This window comes from Aotus nancymaae, unplaced genomic scaffold (genome assembly GCF_030222135.1).
Source record: "Aotus nancymaae isolate 86718 unplaced genomic scaffold, 86718_ANA_hifiasm-v0.15.2.pri h1tg000064l_1, whole genome shotgun sequence".
In the NCBI taxonomy this organism is placed as follows: domain Eukaryota; kingdom Metazoa; phylum Chordata; class Mammalia; order Primates; family Aotidae; genus Aotus; species Aotus nancymaae.
The window spans coordinates 11,375,999-11,394,156 of record NW_026988479.1 but is presented as its reverse complement, the minus strand read 5'-3'; the positions used below and the strand labels follow the sequence as shown (position 1 = coordinate 11,394,156).

General features: G+C 40.0%; 1 protein-coding gene across 1 annotated transcript in view; it reads left to right on the top strand.

Annotated features, from left to right (window-relative positions):
* Positions 1–1,742: 1,742 nt before the first annotated feature.
* The window catches only part of TRPC7 (transient receptor potential cation channel subfamily C member 7), a 136,647-nt gene continuing 120,231 nt past the window's right edge, over positions 1,743–18,158 (top strand). The window contains exons 1-2 of the mRNA XM_021664941.2: positions 1,743–1,953; positions 9,771–10,548. Of these exons, the coding sequence (XP_021520616.1) occupies positions 1,952–1,953; positions 9,771–10,548 (780 nt within the window). The 5' untranslated portion in view covers positions 1,743–1,951. The remainder of the gene's footprint in view (positions 1,954–9,770; positions 10,549–18,158) is intronic.

The window sequence follows — 18,158 nt, the reverse complement described above, 5'->3', positions numbered from 1 at the left end:
TTTTGTCCTTGTTTGTTTGCTTGCTTTTCAAGACAGGGTCTCACTCTGTCACCCAGGCTAGAGTGAAGTGACATGCAGCTCACTGCAACGTCAGCCTCCTGGGTTCAAGTGATCCTCATGCCTCAGCCTCCCAAGTAGCTGGGACTGCTGGTTCATGCCACCATGCCCAGAACTAGAGAACTACCTTAACTTATCTTGAGCAAGCAGAGGAGAAAGAACATTCAAACTGGGTCAGCCATGGTGGCTCATGCCTGTAATCCCACCCCTTTGTGAGACTGAGGCAGGAGTTAACTGGCGCTCAGGAGTTAGAGACCAGTCTAGGCAGCATAGTGAGACTCTGTCTTTACGAAAATTTAAAAATTAGCCAGGTCTGGTGGTATTTGCCTATATTCCCAGCTACTCTGGAGGCTCAGGCAAGAGGATCATCTGAGCCTGGCAGGTCAAGGCTACAGTGAGCCATGATTGTACCACTGTGAGACCCTGTCTCCAATTTTCAAAAAATAAAAAGAACATTCAAACTTATCATGCACACCTAAAATGCCAGCTCTTTGGGGCTACTCGTATGTGATTTTTCAATTAATTATCACCACAACAATTGGTAGAAGACATTAAAAACCCTATGATTATTCACCATTTACTTATGAGGAGAGTGAGGTTCAATGGGTTAAGTGTTATGTCTAAGGTTACGCAGTTAATAAGTGAGTCAAAATCCCAAGGCCTTTTCCCATGTACCATGTCATCTCCAAAGAAATTACTAGTAGCATATTAATAAACCAATGCAATCTCATTTGCATGTAAAACTAGAATGGTAGGCAACTCTTTAGCCCTAAGTATTGCACTTGCACACAGCAACATTTTTAGAGTGTCAGTTATTAAGCCGTGAGTTGATTTCAGATAATAACCACTCTGATTTATTGTTCAGCAACCCAAGTAGATTGTAGAAGCAATTGTGGTTTTTCTAACATAGGCAATGTTTTAATTAAGACAGTTTCTCTGCAGCAATGTCATTGAAAGTACCTCAGTGTTTAAGAATCATAGACCATTTGGTAACATAGCAATTGGTGAGAGTGGGAACTGTTGGGGAAACTGTATTTTGGATTGAGAATTTCCTTTCAAAAATGGGAAGTTGTAAATGAAAGCTAATCCTTTTAGTCTTATTACTAATGTGAGACTTGCTCTACATCACTGACCTCTTCCTGATCCTAGACAATGCTAAAAGATCATGAATCAAAGCAGCAAAGTTAGAAGATACATCACTCACAGAAGGCAAAGTGTGGTGTGGCGATGAGATTTATGAAAGTCGCTCTTTAGGCTTCTCTGGTTTTAGTTTTCTTCTTAACCCTCTCCCTCTGTTTGTTGTGTAAACACACAAACACAACAGGTAGGAAACCAACTCATTCCTCATTTGTTTAAACCAATGAATACTCTGCCTCAGAAGCCAGAACAAGCAGCCTTATATAAGGAGGGGTGTGTGTGTGTGTGTGTGTGTGTGTGTGTGTGTGTGTATGTGTGTGCGCGCGCGCTATTCTAGGACAGAGGAAGGGGCAGGTAGAAATCTTGAGGAGCTATGGTAGGAAGACAGAGTTGCTACCTCCCTTTCAAGCTACGTCGGGGAGAGGGGGTGGGGACTATACCAACCCATCACCACGCTGCATGCCACTCTCACACACAGATGCTTCTCCGTCATGTTCTCTGGGAAATTTCCCCCAGATTAGAAAAAGGACAGTAACACGGTTCTGCCTCGGAAGGCGAGTTTTTACCATTGCAGCACGAAGAACAGCGGAGCGCAGTTTCACATCGTTGCAACTCCAGTCACTTGGCCAGCTCTGTACTTCAGCACCACGGAGAGCGGTACATCCTTGGCTACCACCCATGGGGAGCCAGCTTCCCGCGACTCAGCACCGGATTCCGGTCATCTAGAGGAGGAACAAGCTTGCGTATATTGCCCTCAATGTAAGCAGCTATGATGGTTCTTTCATATTTTTTTCCCAGTAGAGGTTGTGTTCTCGCTGAAATATGGAACTGAACTTTTATTTATCAGCCTTCTTCCTCTAGTACATTGCTTAGATTTTTAGATGGATCTGAGATCTTTCTTATTCCTTGAGTTGGAGATTTTTTTTTTCTTATATTGAATGTCTAAGTTTTCAAAGCCATTTAGAAATACACAACACACCTCGGTAGCCTATCCCTTTTTTGCTAGAGTAATATAGTTTTATTCCTAGAAGAGTGTATATATACCATCTCTCCTTTCCCTTCACTACTGAGCGCTTTCTAGTGTGGTATTTATGTGGTTGTATTTATCATAATATACATATGGGGATGAGAGAAGGAAGAGGTTATGTTCTAATAAGTAGCTACCATTAAAGAACTACAGGTGGCAAGAAAGAGATTGTGATTTTTCTTTTTTTCTTGTTGAAAATATGGTCTGAGCTATATGTCTTATTTAGACATCCATTTCAAAACAACAATATGCTCCTAATAAAAGAGGTGTAATCTAGACAGAGCTGTGACATGAGCTTTGAAACTCTGAATCTCAGAATCGCCCCTTTAAGTTTGAAATTGTAAATTCATTATGCGTGATCAAGTACACACAATCAAAATGCTATTGCTATTAATTGTGATTTAAAGGCGTAATGGACTCAGGGAAGATTCAGAAAAGGCAATAATGATTGACCCTGTATGGTAGCACTCAGTGAATTTTTGCCTCAGAATGCCACCTGCTGGTGGGTCCTATTTCTGAAGCATCAGGCACACATGAGATTTATGAATGAATTCACATTATATCCAGAATATTCATTATGGATGTGATGCGAACCCAGTCTCCAAGATCTTTTTAACAATGACATTGATTCAATTACTAAAAAAAAGTGCCAAAGTTCTATGTCACAATTATCCTTTCATAAATATTTATTTCTAAAAACATTTGCTACTGAACTTAGGGGCATGTAGACTAGGTAACTCCTTTAGGCAGTAATTAACCCAGAAAAAAATCAGAACTATGTGGAGGCTCGTTGAGGCTAATTGCAGAATGCATGTGGTATTTTGGATGAGAGCTACCAGGAGCTCGTACTTAGTAAAAGCAATCAACATTTCCCTCTAGATAAATATTCAACATGTTACTTTTTTTAGTCATTTCATAATATAAGGGACTCTCTTACTTTCTAGGTAGTAGATGTTTATTTCAGACTCTTGTCACAGAGGTCAATGAAATCATTAAAAGGTTAAACATATCTATTTTATTCCAAGAAAAATCTTTTTAAAAAATAAAACTATCAAAACTTGTTTCAGCCCCCCTGGAGCTATACACAATGAAATATAGACATCCAGTTTCATAACTTCCAACTTCAAAATAGGAATATAAAGATTTTTAAAGTAAAAAGAAAAACAGAAACACATACAAAGCACTAGTTATATTTGGATAGGTGGTACCTGGGGCAGTTTGAAAAAAACTGAGGATAACTTCTTCTCTAAATGATGTTATTTGGTAGAAAATAAATTACTAATAGGATTACTTGTTAACATTCAGGAATACTAGATAAATGTTCTAGTGTTTGAACACTAGATTTCCATTCCAAGATGCAATGGAAAAACCATCCCACATTAGTAGAATTATTTGGAAAGTGTATCTTAATATAATACATTTTAATGAATAAAAGAAGGTTACTTTGCTTGTTTCCTGTAGGATTTAACTGGTAAAATGTATGAACTCATATGTATCATGAGGTAGTTGGGTATCTTTTTTCTTTTAATTACAATATATAAGTTGTACAAGCAAATTATTATCAGTAGCTTAGGTGGAAACTTAAATGCCTTAAACCCACAATTAATGTAGTTGTCATCAACTAAAAGAGAGCTAATAATATCCAATGCTACTAGAACACTTACAAGGCAATGATAAATAATTTATGTTGACTATTTCCCTCAACTTCAACATAATAAAAAAGTGGCACTTAGAAATAAGTTAGATGCCTTTGGAAATATGTAAAAAATTTCAGGAGTATTATGAAGTGAGAATGTCTCAATTTTCTGCCTCAGTCACCAAGAGACGTCATATACCCTCTAATATTAGCTGCTTCATCTAGCAACTTGTGGGCCATAATTTATAGTGGAGCCAATTGGAAACTGATTTTACTTAGGAATTTATACCTTATTTTAAATGTTGCCAGTCATAAGTAGGAAATAATAGCTATAGAATTATATGGCTCCTATATTTTGTGAGAAGGAAGATGCTGGTAAACACTAACAACTCCAGTGTACTGATCTTCTTAAATGACCAACCCAGATTCAAATATTTAGGAATGGATTAAGTTTGTTGACCTTGTTGACCAAGCACCATATGCCAGGCATCAGGAGTACAGGACACCAGGTGCATATGCCATATACATGAGTATTTCCTACCCTCAAGAATCTTGAACTCTAATGGAAAAACTTATAGTCTAAGGAAACTCAGGAAAAAAGCATAGAAAGAAGATGGCTGGCAGTGGCATCTAGCCAAAAGCACAGATGTTGAAAGCAGACAGACTAGACCCTTGGTAATGAGTTCACCACTGATACGTTGTGTAGCTTGGGAAAAGTAGTTAATTAATTTAACCATCATTTCATCATCTGTTAAAAGGGAATGACAATAGCACCTAAACCATGTAATATAGTTTGTCAGAACTTAAAATGATAATGCATATTCTCAAATTTATTATGTTCGCTACACATTTCTAATCATCTTTGCTTAGTGATTTATGTACTTGCCTCCTTTTTAATATGTTTACATTTATAATTCATTCATCATTACATTGCCATTTGTCTTTATAGTCTGGCATTATTGTGTTAAGTACATATAACGTTAAATTTCTCCTTATATTTTATTTTAAAAATAAATGAATAAATAAATATAAATGACAATGCAAATAAATTACTCAGCATGGTGGCTGGCACGTGGTTAATGTGAAACAAATGTAAATCACTATGATTAAATAGTCATTCAGGAAAATAGCTAAGCTTATCAGAAGATAATTTATTTAAAACAATAATTTATGTAATGCACTTAGCACAGTGTCTAAATGGTAATTGTGTAATATATGTTAAATATCACTATTATACAGTCATTTAGAAAAATAGCTAAACCGAGCATATCAATGTATAGTAAAATGTGAGTCAATTTTAATACTTATGTGCTTAAGTGCATTGATAGGTAAGATTTTTATCATTACTGTCATGGACATTTGTATAAGGCTTTATGGTATCCAGGGCATTTGGTAGACATTATTTAATCTTCACTGTGCTCCTGAGGCACATGAGGAATGGGTTTTATTACTCCCTTTATTTTGATGAGAGAACTGTAGTATAGGAGAAGACTCCAAACAACTTGACTATTTCATCAATGTTGCTCTAAACTAAAACTCAGAATACATACTCTTGGGAGAGGATGCACAGATCAAAGCTGGGTTTTCCTGGGTGTTTGATCTGACTCCTAGATTCTGTTTGGTTCTATATGCAGTTGGGGAACATTACAGGCTGAATTGATTTTAAGTTTGGATAATTTCCATAGAGATCTTTGATGCATGTAGCAATTTTAGAAAAGAGACAACAAATATCTCTAAAGAGACATTTTGATTAAGTGGCCTTTTCTTCATCAATAACCACCATTTCTGTCTCCAAAAGCCTTTATGGTCATGCTCATCTGCAGCTGGACTTAGGGCACAAGATTCATACTTTTCATGGATCAGTGACATCTGGCTTCCTTCAGACTGGCTGATGCATCTGTAAGAGCAGCTTGATAAAAATAGCAACTGAAGGATCAAGAAGGAGTTTAATAATCAGTCCTCCTCTCATATATGGTTTTGATTCCACTGGAATCCTTCTTCTGAATGACATCAAATGTCAATGTACATATTTCTGGAAAATGTAAAACGTCTCTTAATTGGGGTGTTTGATCACTCATTATCTCAATAATATATGCAAATAAAAATGCATTTGCATTCAAAGTTTAATTTTAAGAAAAGTACTAAAATAAGGGCAATTAAATGCCAATTGCATTTTAGGAATAATTATTTTGCTTACCTTTGGCCCCAAAACTGTGATAAGATCACCAGAGTCCAGCAGGGCAACACATCTGATTTATGGGTGTGAGCTTTAGCCACCAGCTATTGTGGGCTATATGACTTTATCTTCCTGATATATCATCTTTTATGGATTCTTTCCAACCCATGTGATATGTATAGCTAAAATATGAATGTCTGTGATATCAAGATTAAAAAGCAAGGATATGGTAGCTGAATATATTCATAAGTGCATAAATGTTTAAAAAGCATCATTAGAGGGATATTAGGGTAAGAAAGAGTCAGAGCTAATAAGAAGCCCATGGTGAGGTTAAAAGGCATCCATCAATATCTGCATCAATTCTCCATAGTCTACTGTGAAGCCCCTCGCATTGGAAGCAATTTCACTGAGTAGCACATACCATTATCTGCTTATACACACACATGTGACTCTAAGATTCATAAGGTTTCATTTTTAATGCTAAATTCTGCTAGGAAAGGAGTAGAACTGACAATTTTGTCAGCCTCCAAATGTGTTTCAAGGCAGAGGTTTTAAAGGCTGCGAAAGACAGTCTTGTTTATTTCTTACTACATCTGGGTGTCTGCTTTCAAGGTCATTCAGAAAAATGCATGTCAAATGGTGAGGACATTGTAATGTCTGCCAAGTACTAGCTATACACATATATTATTTTCTTTAAAACATAATTATTACAGAAACATCAAGATTTATATGATGCCCTACCCTTGCGCAGAAATTACTTGTCCAAAGTCTTCGGATCTAAGATTTAGTCTTTTCACTTAACCTACCAGAGTTTCTTCACCTAAAAGATTAGAATGCTAATACTTTACTTTTTATGTTTTGTTTGTAATGAGTGGAGTTAACAAACAATGCTTGAATATCCTTTAAGTTTATAAGCTGCAGAGTCTATGATATTCACTGGGACTCTGAATTTAGATTGGGTACTTATGTGTTCCTTGTGAAATATTTCTCTGCTCTGACTTGGTTCAGTAGTCATTAAATTTCCTTTGAGTTAATCTCTCCATGGCTTGTTGCTGTGTAATAGTTGGGTACCCTTGACCTTGTAGTCTGACCCATTCTCCCTCTTGAGCAGACCTCTAATGGAAAAGTGACGTGGAATCAAGCTGTAGTGCCAGCTTCTTCTCAGACAGCTGCTGTTTCATATCTGACACACTGCTCAGATGCTTTTGAGTGGAAACTGCTTTTTCTCAGGTTGAGCTGTGATGGCTAAGTCTAAACAAGTGTTTCTGGGAGAAGTAGAAGCCTATTATAGGACAGGCTGAGCACTTCCATGAAAAAGATTATTATTAGTCTTCTGTGGGCTCTACTTCCACCTATGTATGTACGTGCCCAGATGACAGGCCTTGAAACTGAGTTCATTACGTCTCCTGAAACAAGGCCCTTTGGGAATACAAATGGGATAACTGCTTAGCTTTCAACTCAGTAACCTTTCTCCTTCTGAAAATCCTATCATAATAAATGCCTGCACACTATTTGTGAATCTTTCTCTCCTGTAAAGGTTTCTGTGGGACTCCTAATCCACGGTCTGCCTTTGTTACCAATGAGCAGACTGTCTCTGGAATGATGGCATTGTTGAAAGAAATGGGCTCAGAAGGATCTCATGAACTTGAATTCTGGCAATCTTTTTCCCAGCAACCTTTATCAAAGTGCACTTTTTAAAAGTGGATAGTGGTTCAGACACTCTTCCCAAAGGTGTACAGAGCTCTCTGTTAGGATTTATCACCCACGGTTGCCTTTTAAGGGAGTTGTCAATAATTATTCTTTTTATTTTGTGCAGATAAAGAAGCTGTTCCACTGTATAATTTAGCAGCTTTTCCCAGGGGAAGTGTGACTCAGCTCCAGGCAGGATTAGAGTACCAAGATCTGATCTCCATTCTTTGCTTTATACCAGACATAGGGCCCCCAAGGAGCTAAAACCAAAAAGGTTTGAGCAGGTCAAAAGGTAAAATGAGCAGAAAACTAAATGGAGCCCCCAATTTAAACATTCACAAGGCTAATTGCATGACTTTTTAAAAATCTCAAAACATTGTATTTAATTTTAAAGCCATTCTCTGTGATCATTTTTGTTTTGACTATTTTTAAAAATGGCTAAAGTGAAATATGGAGTACTGCTTATGCATGAAGACATAAACAATAAAAAAGACAATTCTCTGGGACCGTGGAAAATAGTTTAAAGCAAATATTCAAGTAAAACAGACACATTCTTGTTAAAAATTATGTCATTCTAATATTCCCTGAATGATGCGAGTGGGAGGGTAGAGTAGAAAAGAAAAATAGAAAATACAGGTAGGATCAATTGGATAATCAAAACAGTCCAAGATGTCCAAGTTGGTAGAGGCTTAGGAAAAATCTGGTCCAGCCCCTCTATTTCATAGTTGTCTGAGGTCTAGCAGCTGGGACCTGCTCAAGGTATCAAGGCTACCTGGAGATGGCATATCCCTGACTTGAGCTCAAATTACACAATGGCTGTTGCAAACTAGCTGCTCTAGTTTACTGTTTCAGCACCTTGGCAATGTAAGCTTGGGTTGTCCAAAGTCACAAGGCTGGCAAATAGTGAGGCCAGGATTTCTACTCTAAACCTTCCAACTTCAAAGTCTGTCTTTCAGCCCTCCTACTCTTAGTATCTTCAGCTGAGGATGAGGATAATAATCATATCTTCCTCATAGATTTGATGCAAGAATTACATGTTAATATGTGAAGCTATCAGTATAATACCTGGCATATAGCAGGTGCCTAATAAATGTTAACTGCTATTATTAGTAGTATTAGTATTAAGCTCTACACTATGCCACACTGGGAAACAGCAGTAAGTAAGAAGTGGACCCAGCATGTAAGTTGACCTATTTCTTCCATCCATATAAAAGTCCAGGCTCAATCTTAAGAAGCTAAGGCTGAATTCTCTACAGAGGTTTGAGAATCAGCAAGTGGCAACGATTCTAGTCCTGCTCCCTGCCACATCTTGCCTTTTAGTAGGTGCTTAGGTTGCAGGTGAACCAGAAAGCCCTGTCCCCATATAGAATAGCACAGAATATAGAAACAGACACGCACGACACGCGTGCATGTTGCTGCAGTTTTGCCATGGTGCAGGAGTTCATTCAGGAGGACACATCTGAACCAAAGGCAGCCTATTTGTGGTGGCCAACTCTACGGCACAGCCCTTGGAGAGCTGGGCATAAAAAGACAAGAGGGAACAGAATAAACCTACATTGACTTACACTTTCTACCTACAAATTACCTCATTTAATCCTCCTACAGACTCTGCAGCACATGAAAGTTATCTGCATTGTGCAGGGGAGAAAACTAAAGCACAGAGGGGTTTCTTGGCTCTCTCCACTTTATACAAATGGAAATAAAGCCAATAGCCCTGTGCCTGCTACAGCCATACCACTCACTACCCCACGCCCGAACCTCCATCTCTTATTAGGTTCACTCTAAATCCACTTTTCAGGTCTGCCACGCCGTCTCCACCCAAGGGGTATAGCGGCAGACAACTAAGTGATATTCTACCACTTGAAATAAATAGTACAGGTAATCCAATGTGTCTGAATCTCGATGATTAAGACAATCATTTGTAAGACTACACAATTCCTCATGAGATTCTAAGCATGATATTCTTTGTGTATCTCAACCATTTTTGTGTGCTTAACGGCTGGGGAATCCGCAGGAAAGTAACCGGGCATCTTTGCCTTGTCCCATAGGTTGGGGAGCAGCACCTTCAAAAACATGCAGCGCCGGCACACAACACTGAGGGAGAAGGGCCGCCGCCAGGCCATCCGGGGTCCCGCCTACATGTTCAACGAGAAGGGCACCAGCCTGACGCCCGAGGAGGAGCGCTTCCTGGACTCGGCTGAGTATGGCAACATCCCAGTGGTCCGGAAGATGCTGGAGGAGTCCAAGACCCTCAACTTCAACTGCGTGGACTACATGGGGCAGAACGCGCTGCAGCTGGCCGTGGGCAACGAGCACCTAGAGGTCACGGAGCTGCTGCTGAAGAAGGAGAACCTGGCGAGGGTGGGGGACGCGCTGCTGCTGGCCATCAGCAAGGGCTACGTGCGCATCGTGGAGGCCATCCTCAACCACCCAGCCTTCGCGCAGGGCCAGCGCCTGACGCTCAGCCCGCTGGAGCAGGAGCTGCGCGACGACGACTTCTACGCCTACGACGAGGACGGCACGCGCTTCTCCCACGACATCACGCCCATCATCCTGGCGGCGCACTGCCAGGAGTACGAGATCGTGCACATCCTGCTGCTCAAGGGCGCCCGCATCGAGCGGCCCCACGACTACTTCTGCAAGTGCAATGAGTGCACGGAGAAGCAGCGGAAAGACTCCTTCAGCCACTCGCGCTCGCGCATGAACGCCTACAAAGGACTGGCGAGTGCCGCCTACTTGTCCCTGTCTAGCGAAGACCCTGTCCTCACCGCCCTGGAGCTCAGCAACGAGTTAGCCAGACTAGCCAACATTGAGACTGAATTCAAGGTAACTCTCCCACTCAGCACCCTGCAGGCAGGTTGCCCAAGGGGCTTTTCCAGGCGTGTCCAGTGCAAAATGAGTTGTCTTCAAATCTAAGAAAGGGGGAAGCCTCCGAGTCTTACTGGGCAGGTTCAGGGGGGGAGGGGAACACATCGTCTCACCTATCAGAAGCAGGCCTGAGAGAAAAGCAGCCCTCTGGTGAAATGTTTTAAACTACATAAATGCGTAAGAAGTGACTTGAGTAGAAATCCATGCAGTAAAAGACAAGAGAGTGCAGGCAGGATTATGTTGTGGTTCTGATGTCAATGCCTCAGCTCTGCCTCAGGGAGCTCAGGAGTGTCCAGGACATCTAATGATCCATAGTTATTTCCTAGTGCCGGGCTTAGACTTCTTGATCGTTTCACCCACATGGCTTTGGTTTGTCTTGTTCACATCTCTGTCTCATCCTGGAATGTCCTAATCAGTCTCAGTCGAACAGGAAGAGCTGGCTGCAGCTTTTCTTAAACGTGGGAAGCTCTTGCCATTTTCTCATCAATGGGCTGAGGAGGAGGTACAGGAAAATAAAAATGAAACTGTCTCAGTAGAGTTGGGTTTGTCACCCTAGCAGATAAGCCCAGGGGAAAGCTCTGTAACTCGATCACCCTGAGAACACCTTGACCTGCCAGGCCAGCCTAGAGCATGGAAACTTGCCCCCAAAGTGCATTTTTCAATAGCAGGATTGTGCTTTTATTGTCAACTGACATTCTGCCTGAAAGAGAAAACTGGGCCTTAAAGTAGGAAATTCTTTTCACATTGTGTTTAATAATAATAAGAGTAAATATTTAGTGGGCATTTATTGTGTGCCTAGCACTAACTACCTTATCTATGTGATCTTATTTAATCTTCTCAGCAGCCATATGATGAGTACTATTATTAGCTTTATTTTATATGGAGGCAGAGAGGTAGAGGATCATATAGCTAGTAAATAGCAAAACCTTGTTCTAATCTATGCACTCTGACCCCAGAGTCAACTCTTAGCCACTTCAGGAAACTGAGGGCCAGAGCCTTACTTGCGTATTGAGCTTTTCAGAGCTTCACTTGTTTTTACCTGAATGATGAAGGATTCCCCACAGTATAGCCAGAAGAGTAGGAACCACAGCTGGGCTCATTATTTCTCAATTTCTCATCTTGCCATTCAGTCAGAGACAATCATGTGCTACATGCCATGCAAAGAGGTATTGCACACGGACCTGTTACCTGCAAGTGAAAACTTCATGATCCAAACTAGAGGTCATTGGAGGAGCTGCCCCTGTATGGCATACAATTATACAGCCAGGAATGGGTACCAGCTTATAGCAAGGAAGGCTCTTGTGGGCCATATTGTTCAAGGAGGGCTCAAAGGAGATGTAATTAGATTGGGCCTTAGTGAGTAGGAGTAATCAGGTCATTAGGAAGAAAGAGTGGGCATTTGGAGGAGGTAAGTGAGGATGAGGCCCAGAATGGGCCAGAGCAGGGAGTGTGAGTAGTTCCATGTGACTCAAACACAGGCTTCCTGTAGGGCACTCAGGAGGAATGCTGAAGAGATGAGTTGGGGAAGGATTTCATAGGACCCAGCAGTTCAGGCTGAGCACTTTTAATGTTATCTTGTAGGAAATGGAGAGCCATTGAAAGTTTCTAATTAGGAGACTAAAGTGATGAAAACTAGAGTTTGGGAAATTAATTTGCCTGGTAGATAAGATTAATTGGAGAATTTGGAATGTGAGGCACTGGGACTGAAGAGGGAGAAAATTTCATTGTATATAGGTGAGGCCATGGAAGCCTCTCTGTAGGAAGACGCTCATGCCATAAGCCAGGAACAGAAAGGCCAGGCCAACAGAAGATTGCAAGGCCCCACAAATTGGGACTAGGCAAAAATTCTTTTTTTTTTTTTTGAGATGGAGTCTCACTCTGTCACCCAGGCTGGAGTACAGTGGTGCAATCTCAGCTCACTGCAACCTCCACCTCCCGGGTTCAAGCCATTCTCCTGCCTCAGCCTCCCGAGTAGCTGGGAATACAGGCACGTGCCATCATGCTCAGCTGATTTTTGTATTTTTAGTAGAGACGGGGTTTTACCATGTTGGTCAGGTTGGTCTTGAACTCCTGACCTTGTGATCTGCCTGCCTCTCCCTCTTCAAGTGCTGGGATTACAGGTGTGGCCACCTCGCCCAGCCAGGATTAGATACAATTTCTTTAAAAAGTTTATTTTATGTCATTTCTCTCCCATCTAAGATCCAACCACTGAATCGAAGCCACTTCCCTAAATCCTACATCATATAGTCTCATCTGAAAAACTTGGTGGATGTAGAGACAGAGATTACTGAAAGAAACTCTTAAGGAATGTAGCCTCTTTTCTCTTTTATTCTGTACAATAAACCTTACCTACCAACATTAAGGTCAAAGATGTGCTGAGAAAAATTGGCTGAACTTTGCATGCTGCCCGGTCTTCTGACTTATTCTGCATTGACCATGTGAAAGGAATGGCTAAACCAATTGATTCAGATTATTTCAAGCCAAAAAAGTTTTTAAAAATTCAAGCAACAACAGTATTTTTGGATCAGATTATCTGGAAAATTGCACAATTCTCTACTATATCTGGGAGCATGCCAGCCTTACTAAATAAAACAATACTAAACTAACATTTGGAATTACATCTGAGCCATTTGTTTTTTTTTTTTTAGTAAAACTTAAATCTGGCATATTTCAGTATTGGCAGTATCTAAAACTGGAAGTTTGTTTGAAAGCATCTACTATGATATTTTGATTTTAAAAGTAAATATGAAAATTGTGGACAATTAAGAACACCAATAATGTGATGACACATCCTTTCTACAAGGCAGCGATTTCCTCTGAATAAGAGTTTGCATCAATACATTTGCTGGCTACTAACATCCCCCTAGTTAACTTTGTTTGAAGTAATGTCTTTTGGATTGTCGAAAAATGGCACATTATAAATTAACAAAACTGTTCCTTTAGAACTTTATTACTTATTCAGCTACCTTATATGTGCATTCTTGACATTATAAATCTTCTCAGAAGAGAGCAGCTTAGCAGAAGTCAAATTGTAATAATAATAATTTTTTTAAAAAGAGCAAGAGAGTGTGTTCTAAGATGCACTTTTTCTGAATCTGTTCTGCTTTCAAGGCACCACATGTTGCTGCTCATAGCCACATATTATGGAGATGACCCGATGCCATCAATTGCGTAAAAAACAATCCAATTTTCATTGGAAATGTCATATGTAATCCTCCACATTCTCTAAAATATTCATTTTGGGAACAACCTTCCTGACTAGGAAGCATCATCCATTAAAAACCTGGATTTACTTTTCCCAGGCTATTGTTTTTAGAGTCACTTTAATTTGTTACCAGAATAGACACTAGTCATTAACAAAAAGTGCAGCCAATGTCAAGGTCTTCAGCAAATCGTGGCTGGAGTTAGATGCCCACTAGCAAGCTATTATTTTTGATGTGGAAATCATGTAACTGTTCAAGGATTTTATGTCTCTCTAATCTTGGATCTAGAAAGATATTAAAACTTGTTGGGGCCTCCCCAGTACCTTGTATGGTGCCCAATAAGCTAGTAAGCATTTCAGAAATACTTGATGAAGGGAATAAAGGAAATCCTAAAAGGGTAATCATTTCAACTGATGAAGCAAGTGACTCCTTTTACTTATGGTTTAAAGTCTTCCTACATGGATGGATTTAATAGAGATATTTGGTGGACATAGTGAGACAAGGAAGCTCTAAAGAAAGTTAGAAGCTGGTTGAGGGGACAAAGCCCATACACATTAAACAGCTGTTCCCAATCATATGCTTTGCTGTGTGGTGTATGGAGGGCAAAGTGTGTCTTCTTAATCTTCCCCACAGTATCTAAAACGGGTTTTGGGAGTACTGCAAACAAATGACATTTTGGTTGCTTGGTTTACCTAAGCAGTGGGAGCCAGAGAAAAGGAAGATTGGTGTGAGCTGGACTTCTCAGAGGTGCTTCATCCTTGTGGAATAGGCTTTCCCTGTGTAGAGGCACCTAGAATAGCAAGGAAAAATAATTTGTCTATCTCAGTTGGGTAACAGCTCCTGCCAACAAGAACACAACGTGATGTCTGCATCCTGAATTAATCTGCTTGGTTTTCTTCACTGATCATCTTTCTGATAAAATGGCTTAGTAATTTTACCAGCAACTTTGGTCCACTTTATTTTGCTAGCCTCCTTTATTTGCTTCCCAAATTCCTGTGCATTTTGTCTATGCATTTTATTTTTCTGTGGAGCTGTTATTTCAAAATGATTAGAGGAGTTAATATTTCTTCCAACTGAGTTATGGAAACAGCAATGCCTGGTGGGGCAGGGCAGGGACATAGACAGAAAGGATGACAAGGGAATTCTGTAGAGTAAGGTTTAGGACTTTGGAAGGAAAGAGAAAGAAAGCAGGATGGGCTGGAGGTATCTCTCTTGCTTTCTCACCTTTTGCTTACATTTAAAAGCATCTAGTGTGCCCAAATCGGAGACTGTGGAAGCCCCACAAACACTGTATTGCAATTATTTAACATTTGGTTGTTCTGAAGAATAGCAAAGCTACAACTGAGAAGGCTCTTCCTGTTGACAAAATGTCAGCACGAAGGCTGTGGATGGTGCTTCAGTCACAAGCAATTTATGCTTTGAGACCTCAGAAAGGAAGAGGAGGGGGCAAGAACTAACTTTATCTACTTAAAGTGGTAATGATTTTTCTGTTTATCAATGGGTTGCTAACCACATGTATTATGAAAAATAGATGATGAATTATGTATTAATGTTTGTGCTGTCATCTTAAGACTTATGAAAATTCTCTAAGCCTAAAATACTACAAATTAAAAATGCAAATAATGATAAATCAGACCAATTTGCCACCTGCTATGATCTCTAGAGAGATCCCATTGTGGAAGGTAAAGATGTTGAGGTAATAGTTTGTAATCTGCTTGCAAACTTATCAGAACAGAAAAGGGAAGAGTGGGAAGAAGGTGTGACTTTGTCTCCTTGTGCCAGAGCTCAGAGCACATCTAACCCTGGCTGTGTGCAGGCAAGGAGTCAGGAAGCTTAGGAAAAGGCCCCCGCCTGGGCTGCAGCCTGAATAAGCCTATTGCCCCAGCTTCCAGTGTTTGCACCAGTTTCTCACATACTTTGAATCATTTTAGAATTTTTAAATGTTATAGTCCAACACCCTGGGAAAAATATTATACATTTCCTTGACGTTTGAAAGCTTGGCTGGTAGTATAAACAAATGCCTGCTTAACATGCAGGAAATGACTTGAAAAGTGTTTCCTTTTCTATTGGGAAAATATTTTTTAAGCTGTGAAAGCTGCAGGTCTTACAAGGAAGTTTTATGTGTGGTGTGTGCCTGTGTGTGTAAGAAATAATCTAGCAGAAAAGTCCTCAAAGCGTGAGCTTATACATTTGGCCTTACCTATCCACAGGTTCCACATCAATGCAATCAACCAACTGTGAATGGAAAATATTCAGAAAAAAACAAACAAAAATAACAATGCAATAAAAATAATACAAATAAATAAAACACAGTATAACAACTATTCACATAGCATTTACATTGTATTGAGTATTATAAATTCTCTGGAGATGATTTAAAGTATACAGGAGGATATGTGTAGGTTATATGCAAATATGATGCCATTTTATATCAGGGACTTAAGCAACCTCAGATTTTGGTTTGGAGGAAAGGTCCTGGAATCAATCCTCTGCCGATACTGAGGGATGACTGTATATCATCCCTAATCCCCTCAGGGATCTGACTGTGCCACTCTATTCCTGCATTTGAGCATCTGATGATGCAGAAATGTGAACAGAGGAGAGAAAGCTGATGGATGTCAGGTGGTGAGCTGATGGAACCGTCACTCACTAAGCATACACAGGTGAAATGTAGTCAAAGTGTACATGCCTTTCCTCAGGTCCACACTGGGGCCTGGTCACAGGACCCCCTACCTGAGAGCAAGACCTAGGGACTGGCTTATCTCAAGAAAAGACAAAAAGGTGACTTCTGCTTATGTTAGCTTTATTTTTTCTATTTTTCTGCCTAAGTATCTAGGGGAATGCTTTGGCAAAAGCATTCATTAATGAGTCATCACAGGAAAATGAGTCAATTAATGTGTCCTTTAATGACAACTTTTCATTGGGTCACAAATAATGCCTAAAATTAGATGATGTTTCTCTTCTAAGGTCTATGCCATAAGTATCTGCCTCCAAAATACATGGAAACAGTATGCCCTGGGTGACAGATATTTTGATGTGATAAAAGAGATGAACTCAGGGGGGCAGGCCTTGGAGGGTACCTAGTGCACCATGCTTCATCTCCTTGAGACTGAGGAGTGGAGAGTGAGGAGCTTGGCCCCAGAACCAGACTGACCTGGTTCTCTCTCCTACCAACCATGTAATCTTGGGCATCTATTGGAAGTTAGTTTCTTCATTTGAAAAATGGAGGGTAGGATACAGTCATGTGTTACTTAATAAAGATATGTCCTGAGAAATGCATCATTAGGCAATTTCATTGCTGTGTGAACATCATAGAATGTACCTTCTCAAGCCTAGATGATGCAGCTCACAACACATCTGGGCTACATGGGATAGCCTATTGCTCCCAGGCTATAATCCTATATAGCATGTTACCATACTGAACACTGTAGACAATTGTAATATAGTTGTCAGAATTTGTGTATGTAACATATCTAAACAGGAAAGGTGCAGTAAAATACGGTATAAAAATTTGTAATGGTATACCTGTATAGGGCAGCTCCATTACAATCTCATGGGACCACTGTCATATATACAGGTCATTCTGGAGTGAAATGCTATTATGCAGTGCATGACTGTACTTCAGTTGTAACTTGACCAAAATAGAATGCTTGTTTTCTCCACCCAAACATTTGCTCTTACCCTAATCTATCCAACTCTGTAAGTGACATTGCCATTCACCAAGTTGCTAATAAATTTCTGCACTTCATCCCATTTAACCTCCAGAAAATCCTGGCACATATAGTATTAAGTAAATATTAGCTCAGTAAATAAACAAATAAATCGGTGATCAAATTAATGAATAATGACCTCCCAGGGTGTTGGTGAGGATTAAAGGAGATCAAACATCTATATATCTTCTTGCAGAGAACCTGATACATAATAAGCACTATTAGTTTTTCACCAAAGAGCTCTGCGAAGATCTCTCTGTTTCTCAGAATCCACTGGATTTTCAGCACCACAACTTTTCCGCCCAGTGACACGGCTTAAAATTCAGTACCTCCTCTATTCAAAGGGTCTTCCTGATTTCTGCTAAGCTTCCCACTTCCACGGCAGATTTTTCCAGCACAAGAAAACAACTAGGCTGTACGCATAAGCTCCATGGTTAATAATAGGCCAAGGGAATATTTTCCAATTGAAAAAAATGCAGAACACTAACACTGAGTAAGCTTAGAGTGCTGCTAACATATTACTGTGAAAAAAGGCGACGTGGGCTGGAAAGATAGAGAAGCAAAAAAGGAGGAGGGAGGAAATGGTCAGGCAGAGATCCTGCCAAATACAGAGGTTATTTTTTGAAAAATATCTCCGTGGAAAAGATTCATCACT